Source organism: Syngnathus leptorhynchus, chromosome 14, assembly GCF_054491065.1.
Source record: "Syngnathus leptorhynchus isolate UIUO chromosome 14, UIUO_Slep, whole genome shotgun sequence".
NCBI lineage: Eukaryota > Metazoa > Chordata > Actinopteri > Syngnathiformes > Syngnathidae > Syngnathus > Syngnathus leptorhynchus.
Window position 1 is genome coordinate 5,204,072 of NC_141208.1, and position 13,287 is coordinate 5,217,358.

At 44.4% G+C, this 13,287-nt stretch overlaps 1 protein-coding gene across 1 annotated transcript in view; it reads left to right on the plus strand.

Moving 5' to 3' along the window:
• Positions 1 to 1,179: 1,179 nt before the first annotated feature.
• LOC147046175 (zinc finger protein 521-like) overlaps positions 1,180 to 13,287 on the plus strand; it is a 74,162-nt gene continuing 62,054 nt past the window's right edge. Inside the window, exons 1-4 of the mRNA XM_085930290.1 lie at positions 1,180 to 1,189; positions 1,285 to 1,384; positions 1,462 to 1,619; positions 9,091 to 9,150. Coding sequence (XP_085786416.1) covers positions 1,180 to 1,189; positions 1,285 to 1,384; positions 1,462 to 1,619; positions 9,091 to 9,150 — 328 coding nt within the window. The remainder of the gene's footprint in view (positions 1,190 to 1,284; positions 1,385 to 1,461; positions 1,620 to 9,090; positions 9,151 to 13,287) is intronic.

Below are 13,287 nucleotides of genomic sequence, written 5' to 3' on the forward strand. Positions count from 1 at the left end.
AAAAAACGATTTTTAACCGATGTTTAAGACGTAAGCGAGCCCTCACATGATGAAAAAATAAATAAACGTGTGCTACTGATTTATTTTCTGTGGTGTATCCCTCAAATCAAGTGTTTGTTGTAGTACCAAGACTAACCAGTGAATGGCAGTATGGTGCCTCGGGGCATCCATACTATTTTCTCCCATTTATTTTGGGTGTAATATCACTCTAGACCACTAGACGGCGACACACTATTTAGTTTGACACTACATTTAAAAAAAACGAAAAAAGGAAGTACTTCAACTAAGCCTGTTTTTGGCAGAAGATTAATGAACGCCAAATCCTCTTTAATCCTGCTTTTTACGTTTACAAAAAGCAGTGATCTTATAATGTTCATGTCTGGGTATGGTTATTGATGTACAATGTTAAATTTGTTATAAATATTTGTGCAATTGTTGCATCAGGTTTTTTTCCCCATAAATTTACTATGCACAGGAATGTGTAGGCAGGTCCCGCTTTTATTTTGTTGTTGTCTTTGAGCACTCAGGCTTGCAGTCTCTGTGTACTCCAAAGTTTAAATTGAAAGGTAGATACCCTATAGAATAGAGACAGCTTCATTATGGAGTCACATCATTAATTTTAACTATTGACTTTTATGGTGTGCATTTTGCTTTTACTAAGTCAAATTGCACTGCACTAAAGGCTATCAAAGTGTGTTGCAAATTTCCATCCACCGCAGAAGACTGTTTGAGGGGCGCCCTACCTTGCCTGTGCAAATAATGAATGAAAAAAAAAATCCAGGAAAGGCTTAGTAACCCCGTTAAAAGATCATACACATTTTATATTCACTTAAGCTTACTGTACCAGCGATTGAAATCTGCCTAGCAACAAGAGGCCGTGCAGAATTTACTGTGAGATATTATATCTTAATAATATCATATATAAAGCAACACATCGTACCTGTCTGTCTATTTTTTTGTGTGTGCTATTGTATTATATATCGCATTTTTCTATCAGTATCTCATTGCATCATATCGTAGCTACCCATCATATCAGATCTATGCCGTCTTTCACCTGTCTGCATATCCAACTATCCATCCATCTTCAAAAATAAAAAAATAACAATGTCGTGCATTTTACATTTTTAAAAAGTCGTAAAAGTTGACGTGGAGGGAAAACGTGTTTTACCGCGTGCGTGCATGACTGAAGGTAAACGTGTCTTTCTTCTTTCACCAGAAGGGGGACCAGTCCGTCTGCTGTACGGGCTGATCGACGGACGGAGTGTCCGCCGGCGGACTGTGCAGGAAGAGGCGACGCCAGCCAGCCAGCGAGCGAGCCAGCCAGCCCGCCAGGCCCACTTTCCACTTTGCGGGGCTTGGAGCGCGACTCCGGATCCGGAGAGCGGTGCGAATCCATGCGTCCACATCTTGCAGCGCTCCCTCGGATTTTAATCATGCCTCTCTGTCTGTGTGTGAGTGCAGGCAGGCTGACAATGATTTCCTCAGTGATTACGTACAGAGCGAGTCCCTGCGGGGTAGGGGCCCCCTCTGGAGCCATCCTGATGGCTTTGGGGGCCTTGCTTCCATTTTCCATTATTATGTGGACTACCGGAGCGACAGCGCAGTCCAAGACCTTGCAGGTTTGTGATGAGGAGGGAGCTTCCATCTTCTCTCTGCTTCTTCATCCTCCTTTTAAGAGCAATTTAGACGTAGACTCGGAGCACATCCGCGCACCTAATTCTACATTAGCTCTAGTCCTCTGACGCGCGACTACTTTTCGTGTGCTTAGCTGGATAACCCGCCCCAAAACTCTTATTTAGTCCCCTTTTCTCATTTTTTTTTGAACGGAAGGGTGGTTTGTTTTGTTGCACGTTTTTTTTTCTCCTTCTTTTGCACTCTCATACCGGAGAGCTCTTTTCCACCACCGCGGATGATTATGATGATGATGGTGGCGGGGCGCGAGAAAAAAAGCAAATATTGCGTTTTTTATTCCTGAGCGTGCACACGCGTGACATTTTCACGGGGAATGGCAGCACGTGACGGAACCACCATCAGTACCAGCACCACCAGAGCCACGTTCTCGCACTTTTCCCGGGGAAATCGGACCTTTTAAAACACATCTTGTCTACCTGCTCATCACAAAAGCCAAGAAATTCTTCTCCTCCAAATAAATCGCTTAGCGTCGCGCGCCGGTGATGGTAGCGAGGCAGCCGCGGTCGAGCCCACGCGCATTTCGAGACGTTTTTGCCACTGAGCCGTTTTACGCACATTGTCAACTTCAACGTTTTGTGTAGGATCATGTCGCGGCGCAAGCAAGCGAAGCCAAGATCTCTCAAAGGTAAGCTGGCTCCCAAAACAATTTATTTGCTCTTCTTCTTTTCAACAATAACACCAGCAACAGCTGAAATGTGCTTTGCTGCGGACGCATTCCTGCTTGCTGGATATGTTTTTTTTGCGCATGGAAAAATCATTTTGGACCGGTTTGTTGAGGGCGGGTTCGAGCGTGTGTGCGTGCGTGCGTATGTGCGCACGCATTTGTGCGCGCGCGCACGTCTGCGCGCACGTCTGCGCGTATACAGACGCAAACATCCGGAGTCATCCTCAAGCAGCCAACTTTAAGTGAAGGAATGGCGTGTACGGCAGTCACGTGATCAAAGTAAAGCAGGATGAAAGTGAGACTTTTTTTGTACGTATGCGGTGTGTGTGAGTCCATTATCTTTGAGACAAAAAGTTGGAAAAGAACTTTGAAGATTCAACTTTTTTTTTTGGTAGTGTTTTTTTGGGGGGGCAGTGCGGTCAGAGAAATAGATGCAAGACATGCAAAGATGGATACTTTGGAAAGGGCGGGCTGGGGGTTGAGCTCTGGTTCATCCATCTGGCAGCCATTGAATTTTGTGTCGTTCCCCAATTTTGTGATCATGCATCGGAATCTTTTCCACCTCGTCACTCCTCCTCGGAAGTCTTCATCACAAAGGAATTGCTCTGCAGTAGTGCAGCCACCATTTGCAATCAATATCGCCCCCCCCCCCCCTCGAGAGTGCGTGCACGTCTTCGATTCTTAGCCGTCCTATTTTTCCTCCTGCTGCAACCGTTTGTTTTGTTGTTTTTTCTCACTTGTGCGTTTTTTTGCAAGCCTGCTACATGCTACAAGTGTGCCATGCAAAAACATCTGCTCAGACTGCTGTGCGAGCGAGAGACAGTGAGCAAATTAGTATGCAAATTAAGCCAGTTGGTTTTGTCATCGTCGCAGAGAAATCCAACATTTTACGTCTTCGTTCCGAAAGCAGGACGTCGTAGATATTTTCTTTTTTTTTTTTTTTTTGAAAAAAAGGGGAGAGCCAGATGTTATTTACTGCTCTTTGTCTGTGTGGCTCCTCAGGGAAGGGGGGGCTACACTTATACAGATGTCCACAATAACTTTCCTTGTCATTCCGTCTACCTCGCTATTGTTCAGAGAGGAAGCGCCGTCATCTCCTCTCGCTCTTTCGAAAATGTCTTTTTGCCCGCAAGACTGTTCTTTACATTTATTTTTGCCTGGAGTTTGACTTTTTGATGTCTAGGGCAAAGGTCACGGTGGTATGGACCACGAGTAGCCCGCAGGTCTGTTCCGAAAAGAACTGAGTAGTCGTAGGACATTGTGATTTTCTAGGAACGTTGTCGGTATTATGACGAATTAAGTTGATCTGTGTATTCCGATTAACGAATCTACTCGGATATCGTCGGCGGGGTAGATATTTAGCGTTTTATGAGCGATACATCGATGACGTCATCGATCGCACCCGCGGGGTGTCAGTCTCCCCCCCCCCCCCCATTTTCCATGTATTGAATGTTTATCAGTGTTTCATAGTCTATTGTTAGGGTTTCATTGTTATTTAATTTTCACGTCAATTTGAGCTTATTCATGAGCCCAACTCCAAAGTAAATAAACAAGTTGTTTTAATCGAAAATTCGATAGATTGGTGACCTTAGCTGTCACCTTCCAAAACAATGGCGAGCCAGACTTTAGCGCAAGCTAATGCTAGCACGGTTGCCTTGCATTCTTTCATTTGGCCATCTCCTCAGCGTTGGCTGCTTGGTGGTGTCCCGTCAGGATAGACAGACAAGAAAAAAAGAGCAGCTCGTCTTTCAATTAAGTACGCCAGACAAAGCGGGCAATCTTATTGCTTGGGGGAATAAAAAAGGAAGCGAAGAGAGCACGTATATGCAGACGCTTCGTCGCGAGATGTTTCTCAAATCGGTGTGACGCCACGTGCGAGCCGATCTTCCGCACGCGAGCGACGACTGCCACGTCGTCCGTCCCGTCATCTGCGCTCTCCTGAATGAGCACGCCAGCCAGCGTGGATGTTTTCATTCGAAGCACAGACCGCACTCTCAAGGCCCTCGCCGCTGACGTGTTTATTGGCCGAGGAGATGGGTTTCCACGTCGGCCGTGCGCATATATAAATATATTTTCCGCGCCATTTGCATTTGAGTGCGACGCTCGTCCTGAAATCGGTGCCGTGTCATGTCGGCCTTAAATATTTCATGTTGCGGAGGAGCTGCAATTAGCCTTCGCGTGGGTGAACTTTGGATGCTACGTCAAGTGGTTGGATTCTTCAAAGATGGATTGGATTTGGAACTCTAAATTTCAATACAATATTAAGTTGGGCACTTCAACTAAATATTTTAGATTCTGCTCGTGATTTTCAACAAATAAATACAGCTCTCTTGTTTTGACCCCCAACTTAAAGATACCAATTAACTCAGCAAATTCAAATTGCTTGTTTTGTTCGACCAACTGAAATAAATGTTAATATTCTAAAGTTGTAGCAACTTAACTTAGTCTTTTAGCTCCTCCCCCTAAATGTAGCTCCATCCTATCAAGGAGCGTTTAGTCCTTTGCGAAACCAGGCCCATTTTTGCAATATTGACTAGATGGTTGCATTAGCATTAGCATTTGAAGGCAAACTTGCCTCAGAACGTGCCGTGCCGTCTTGCGGGCCGTTAATGGACCGTGGCATAACACCCATTAACACGTTTCTAATGTGACACAAAAATATGGTTAGGATTATCATTAAGAAAATTATGATGGAGCCGTTGGTTTAAAGGAGAAGAGGAAAAAAAAAAATCCCATTAGCACGGCTGTCAGCGCGCTTGACACGCGGCTGAGGCGAGCCGGACGGGTGCGTCACGGGAGCTGGCCGATATCTCCTCTTATTTCGCGGCGTGCGTCTGTCTTGTTGTCATAGATGGTCTGATCGCCAGACAGTGATTGATCCTGCCTTTTTTTTTTTTTTTGCAAACCCAAATGAGATGTCGCCCGGCTTATTTGCATCCCTCTCGTCTGACTTGACTTGGCGTAGCCCGCTGCTACATTTGCAATCATTGCGGCGCGCTCTTAATGAATCCTCCCTTCTATATATAAATGAAGGATTACAGACATTATGCAACGTGATTAACATGCTGCTCCATTGCAAATTATTTATGACACTAATCATCAGTTCAAATAATGCTCATTAAGAAAGTTAGTCATGTGTGCGTGTCCTCCACCCGCCTCCTCCCGGGCCTAATTGAAGAGGGTTGACCTGCGCACCCCCAGCTAAATTGAGTTGTAGTCCCCGTGGCGAGCGTCTCCTTCGCGGTCAGTCAGGGCGGATTACAGCGCCATTGTGCTCGCCACCGTATCGTCCGGACGCCTTGTAACCAAGCGGATGAGTCACGCGTATCCACAAAGACACAAAAAGACGGCCAAAAGCTGCAAGGTTATTGTAAAAGCAAGCTCAATGTAATATCCACAAAATCCTCATTGGCGGCCATTCGTAGCGAATGGATTTGCCTTGTTTGTATGGCAAGGTGAATTTGTCCATATTAAATCAACATGTAGCGACTTGTTTGGTTTGTTTGCTGTGAACTTTGTGGACCCTATATCCACATCTGCCCTGCGTGGTAAACAGCTCACAACATAACGAATGATGCGTTCAAGAGCAGCTTGGAAATTTCTAAGCAACAAGTGGATAGGATAACATAGAAGGGGGATATATTCCGGCCTGCAACTTCTGACCTGTTGCGTACCTCATGCTCATACCTCATTTTTGTATCAACATATTGTGCAAAAGATTTGAACTTTCTCCATGTTTTTCTTTACGCTTTCTTCGGGAGAATGAGTTTCATAACATTTTATACTCGACACCCGCTGTTCACGAGATATAGGAACCAGGCGAGTAGAAGAAATCCGCAGCTAATCAACCTTATTGAAATGTATTGTGGATTTTTTTATTGTAATTTCTTAGAAATTCTTCAAATAAACACAGATAAAGAGTCAATAAATGGATAATCTGTGTAGCTTTGTCTGCACGCAATTAATTCATCCCCAAAAAGGGAAACATTATGTCTGGGGGGATTGTCACTCACAGTAAAATGACAGTTAGCCTCCATTCATTCCCGTGTGTGTGTGTGTGTGTGCGCGTGTGTGTGTGTTTGGTATTTGCTTGCTCGGTTAATTAGTGGCCTTTAATGCTGCAACACTTGTTGTGGGATTAGGTGTTGTTGTTGTTTTTTTTTTTGTTTTACCCCGCTTTGCACTTTGATAATCAAAGGAGAGTGGTCCCGTGTGGGTTTGGTATTGTATCAACAAATGCTTTTTTTTTTTCCAGAGTAATACTTGTCAAACATTAATTAACTGATAGCACTGATTATGCTGTCGCACGAGCGCACGACACATCCGTTCCGTGTCGGTACGAGATAAGTTCGTTTCGGAACGTGTTCAGCAAGTGTCCATTCGTATATTTGTCTTTGCTGTCCCCCCCCCTCCACCCCCCAGTAATGCTGATGACAAATTGTGGCCCTAACATCTTTGCTCATTTGCGTTAGCATGTCAATGGCATTTTGCATTATATGTTAGCATTAAGCTATCCGTTTTCTGATATTACATGATTTGCTTGGGTCTTTAAATATGTAATATTTCAATCTTAAAACTTCAAACTGTTTAAGCTAACCCAAAACGTTCCTGCGCTGATACCGGACGATTTAGAGACATGAACGTGCAGCATTCTTCTCAAAGTTATCTTAATGAGTAAACTTTTAATATGCTTCCAGCGGGCGACAAATCATTCCCTGACCGCCAGGGCTTCTTATGGTATCATAAAAGAACATTTTCTGCCTGAACTCCCTCATCTCACCAACAGGGATGGTAATCAAAACAAAAAGAGAAACCCCTGCCACCAATCTCTGATGGAACCACGGGGGATTTATTAGGACCCCCCATCCCTGGCCCCATTTAAATGATCTCAGGCGCGAGGAGCTCGGCGGCGGCGGAGAAACTCATTAAACTCTCAGGGCGTCAGTCACCGAGGCCCGCTCCGGCGGGAGCGCCTCGGCTGATTCTGTCTTCTGCGGCGGCGCCGGGGGACGTCCCTCCGCGCTGTCCGACCGCGCCTCTCGGCATTAAATGATGCTGCTAATTAATAGCCGAGGCCTTGATTTGTTTGGCGTATGCGGCGTTGGGCAACATTTACAATTAGAATGGTCATTGGCAGTCCTTCAAAAGGTTCAACAAAACAATTGGATGTAGTATCCGGGACTTGCAGAAAGGAAAATAGTTACGGGAAAGAAGTGTTGACGCGAGAAGAAAAATGTCGGAAGAAATATTCTATATTAAATGAGCTAATATCGCCCAATTAAATCGGCTGACCACTTAGCCCAAATTGCAACTTCCTCTAAAATTTGGGTTTTGTTCTCTGAGAAATGTAGCATTTTCCAAAAATGTTAAACGCAGGAATGATCTCAATATTTTGACTATTTCAGTTGTAATCATATTTTCAAAATTTTAATGTCTCATAATATTGCAACTTTAGTCTCATAATGGTTTTATTCTTTTTTTCCTGTATAATATTGCATCTTCCTTCCCATACTATCCTTTATCATGGTTGACCTTGTTAAATTAAAAAAAAAATTCTCACCATATTGCAACTTTGTCGTAGTTTTTTTTTTTTAAACTTTTGGTAAAACCTTTTCTATTTGTAATTTTACAACGTGATTCTCCTAAATTCACAATCTCACCACTGTAAAGTTTGTTTCTTGCCACTTTATTCTTACACAATTGTAACATGTTTTTTTGAAGTACATTTCTCCTTCTGTTAACGTTGACCTTTCCCTCATTCTTTTTTTCTGGCGAGCGCGGTTCCTGCAATTCTCATTTGTGACAGCCAAACTTTTCCTCTTCATTTTTCACCGCGCTTGGACTCCCCGCTCGCACGTGACTGGCGCTCCCCCGAGTCGAAAGGCTTCTGCCGCCATAGGATCTCGTCTTAATTATGCAAAGTACAGGATATTTTGCGCGCTTTTAAAAGTGCTGCACTTCCTGCGTCGGCAGTCAATGGCGGGCGGGCTCCCCTGCCGGGAGGTCCTGTCACACTCCCCCCTCACTCCTAGCTGGCGGAAATGAAAGGCTGGAAAATACATAATGGAGAATGCAATTCAACTTCACGGGTGGAACGCAGAGGCATGAGAAGCCCTCAGCGAGGCCTTCATTTTACATGGAACAGGTGGGAGATGCTTTTGTTCTCTTCCCACTGTTAAAATCCATTTCACTGCTCCTACTTGACACGCCGCTTGGAAACCTCACAACGTTAAAGCCCTACTGGATTTTTTTTTTGTCTTTGCCTAAAAGCCATCTGAGTTGCTTCGCGCTAGGCAGGGACGTAGCTAGAATATTTTTTGGGGGGGTGGCCACGATGAGACAAAGTGCTGATCAACTGTCCCTATTCTGGATTCTGGCATTAAGTGGTGCTTGTTTTGGCACATCCATTTTCAAGTCAGCATCCCTTTAAGTCGCCGCCTGATGCATGAACCTTCTCACCGAAGCAGCTTTCACTGGACCCGTCTTTTATTCATGAATGTTATTTACGTGGTGGCTGCTTGCCTTGCTGCCACGAAAAGTCGTAAACAAGCCTCGCGTGGATCGCCAATCTGCCGAAAGCAGGTTTTTTTAGTGCCAAATAATTTTTAAAAAAAAAAGAAAGAGGGAAATCTCAGTGTGTCAAAGTTGTTTTTGCACTATTAAGCATATCTTTGCCTGACTTTATCCTCCCCCTCCCTCCCCCTCTTTCTCTCTTTCTGGGTTTGTGGCAGTAGAAGACAATGTGACAGAGGAGCAGCAGCAGCACAGTCCCGGGCACGCCGCCATTCCGAGCGGTAATGCTCCATTTCATATTTCATCATTTTTGTCTGGAAAGTGGATCATGTGTGTGTGTGTGTGTTTGTGTGTTGAGTTGACGACAAAACGCGTTTCCTGTTTTTGAGGCTTTTATTGAGTAACCTGCATTGCTGCTGAGTGTGTTATTCCCATAATATTGACTTCACTCAAGTAATTTTTTTTCCCTCATATTACCACTGTGAATATTGTTTTTCTTGTAGTATTTTAGGCGATTTTATTTTAGTTTTCTCATAATAGCATGACTTCATTTTTATAGCAAATGTGTTTTTTTTTTTATCTTACCGCAGCAGCTTCACATTTTTTTTGAACGTGTACTTCTGGGAATATTGTTTTACAACAGATATTTGATTTTTCTTGCAATATTCGACTTATCCTCACGACTTCATTCAAATGTGATTTTTTTTTAAATTTCCTCATATTCTAGCAACTTTATTATCCCATTATTCTCCTAATATTCCAACTTTATTCTCCACAAATATTGGAACTTGCTTTTCCAAACATGGCTCCATAACATTCTGACCTTTACCTGGTGATATAATTATTTTCGTTTCGAGAATGGCCCTAAAACTGCTTGATGACAGCCCAGCTTGCCACTTTGATGGACGCGGCCACAATCTCCATTAAGCCCCCCCGACAAGCTTCGAGCTTAATCGCAGCGAACCTCTAAGAGGACGACCCCCATGAGTGGTCTGCAGGCCCCCCCGCTTCCTGTTTCTCATTCATCTTTGACAGGAGGCTAAGCCAAACGGCAACAAAAGACAGAAAGACGGCATCATAAAGAGCAAACGGCGAGACTTAATGAGGCTTTTTGGTAGCCAGCCCGAGCGAGGCTCAAGACACTGCTGCGAGGCTGAGTGTAATTCAAACCACATGCCCGACGCTCTTTCTTCCCGCTTCCGTCGCTTTTCCTTCTCCCATTTCTGGAAAAATGGCGTCGTCGTGTCTCAAAAGCGTCTCGACTCGTCGCTTCCCGCTTCGCCAATCTTCATCTCGATGATTCATCTCCTTTATTTCAAGACGTTCCTTTAGAAGAATTTCGCAAGGATCCCAAACACAGAATTAGACGTATGCATTAAATTCTCACTTCATTATTAATAATGGTTAACAATGCGTGGCGCTAGCAAGTGTGACCTACTGTACATGTGGATGTACTGTATGTGCGTATAGATAGTACCCAAGTTTTTTTGAGATATTTAAGTAATGAGGTGCTGCCAAGCATGTGAAGGTTATTCAATCTTAATGTCCTCCTATTCCTGACAGCCCCCCCCCTCACTCTGATAAAGGAGCTCGCTCACCTTTGATCAGGCCTGCCGACATGTGTCGACAGAACCCGCTCGCTGGTTAAAATAAATTCTTAATTTGAACTTGGGGGTGGTTTTGGAGGAGGGGGTGATGAGGAAGCAAGGGGTGGGGCATCAGAGGATCATGATCTCCGGGAAGCGATGGGGAAATAAGGAGAGCCGCTTGAGCGGGTAATTATGTTTCCAACGGGTGCACAAAGAAGCTCAAAAGCCCTGACGGAGCCAGCTCGGCTTGGAACCGCTACGTTTTCTTTTGCACCAACTACCACCTGCAAAAAAAAAAACAAGTTTCCCCAACATTCAAATGTAAAAGTAGCGTCCTAAAAACCTGTCGTAGTCCTGATCTTATTCACCCTAAACTGAAGACATCTATCATATGATAGACTCTCCAGTGGCGTTCTGGTGACATTTATTACGCCACAAGTTTCATCCTACGCCTCCAAGAGCCCTCTGGACACCCCCCACCCTTTATATTATTGAATATTTCTGCACTTAAATATTTATAAGCCTTGAACTGATATTCTCCTCTGCGCTCCATTAGCTCCACCAGGGAGCACAGGGTCCCTGGCAGGGGATCCCCCACCTCCTGCATCCCCCCCTGCTATGGTGGCCCGCCCATACTGAGACAGGTCGTGAAAGGGAGGAAGTTGGAATAAATCCTTCCATCCAATCTTCATTCCATCCGGTTCATTAAGAACATTTTTTTTGCAGGGATGTTGCAAAACTGGTCTTTTGCCTCCCGAGACTGAGTCGCCGTGACCGTCAGGCAGCGGTTGCGCGCGACGTTATTGATCTGCTGTCCGGCCCGCAGAGGCTGTGAGGAGATGTCCTGATCTGATAGATTACTGTAAAGGCCCACGGGCGCAGGAACCTCAAGTATTGACGTGGCTCTGTAATCCCAGGCTTGGACGTGACCTTGCCGTGTCAAGCGCTCGCAACGCCGGCCGGCTGGCCCCTCCCCTCTCCTCAGCAGATGTCCTATCTGCCCCTGCCACCTCCAACATGTTGCATTCTTCATTGCATCAGAAATTACAGTTCTGTCTATTATGGGATTGCTAGAGCAAAAAAAAAAAAAAAAAAATGATGAGTAACTTTTCAACCTTTGTTGGCTGTGCTCTGATGTTGTGTTAGCAATAGCATTGGTGCTAACCCTACTGTGAGACACTTGTCTGAAATTTGCCTCACATTTAAATTGTCAACTTTGTTGATCTATTTTGTATTTTTATACTTTACCTTTAAGTAAGTAATGTTGCTGACACAAGCTTGTCACTCGCTTCCAATGAGAATGAATACTCCGCCATTGCCAGAGTGAGCCACGTTTTTTCTTCTTTAATTGTCTGATTAATGGACCAGTCAGGAACTTTCTCACCTTGTTTCATGTTGCGCTAACATTGCCGTTTAAAATTTACAAACCTTGCCTCACACTAAAAGGATGATTGGTACAATAATTTGACCATGAAGTAGGCTAACATACTCATGGCTAATAATAATGCAGACTCTCGTGGTCTATAATATTGCCAGAAAAGATTACGTGCTGAAATAGAAGAAATTTTGCTGTATCATTAGAGAAATTAAGCATTCTAAACAGCATTTGAGGTAAATAAAATAAAGGATTTCACAGGCATATGCTCGAAAAAAAGAGTTGACTTTCAAGTGCCTATTGTCATTCGGTGTCAGTAGCTGAGGTCTATATTGTGCACCGTTTGGCCCCCAGAGCGACAAAGGCTCGCTCGCTCGCTCGCGTCTGTGAGGATTGAGTTGGGATTTTCATTTTCATGAAACACCTTCCGCTCTCTTCTGCATGCTCCCACCAGGGACCACCGGGCTGATATTTTTAGAGGGCATGTTCAGTCTGCAGGAGAGAAGGACAATGGAGGGTGTGATGTGGCATCAATACTTTGAGTTGGGGACGTTTGCTAGGGTGGCAGCAGAGGGGGGGAAAGACTGTGTGGCCTCGGTGAGTTGTGTGGCATAACGAATGCAAAGTATTAACTCAGCCCTTAAGAACTCAGTTGCTAGCCAAAACAGCAGCACCTACTGCATATTTCTTATGCTCATTATTGCTCAATTTTAGGCTGTTTTATGTTTACATTACCGCTTGACTCTTCCAGGACTCATTGTAGTTACTTTTATATTTCATTTTGACTTTTTTTTTTAAATATTCAGCTGGTTTTCGTTTCTTTATTTTCTTTATCTATCGCAATGTATCTTTTTTATATAATAGAGTATTTGCCAAGTGCAAGATAAAAAAAAAAAAAAAGGTTGCAAAATTATTGCAGAATCAAAGGACCTTTTCCTCTTTTGCACACCGCTTTTGACAATTGGTACCTTATCTTGCTAAAAAAAAAACCAGAACTTGGAGTCCAGGCGTGCATGATGGAGCTTTAAAATGGCTGCCAGTTTAGTACACCGGCTCCTTTGCCCCATGGGGCCTCAGCCAGGGTGGCCGGCTTTTTAATCAGCTTTATTATGAAGTGCATTGCTCACAACTGGGGAGGGCAAAAAGCGCAGCTCGCCGCCCGCTCATAAAGCGCACGTCGGCCCGCGCAAGCTTTTCAGGTTCTTATTGTTTTGATTAAAAAGCGGCACGTCGGTGGTCATCGTTCCCGCTTTCCGGCCGTCGCTCGGTTACACGACGCCGGCCAGAGACAAACGTGCAGATGGATTGAAGGATATTGATGTGCGTGACCCGCTGCTGCCTGCGAGCCAGGCTGAATAATTTAGGGAAGTGTGTCATGACGGCAGTGGAACACACACACACACACACACACACACACACACACACACACACACACACACACACACACACACACA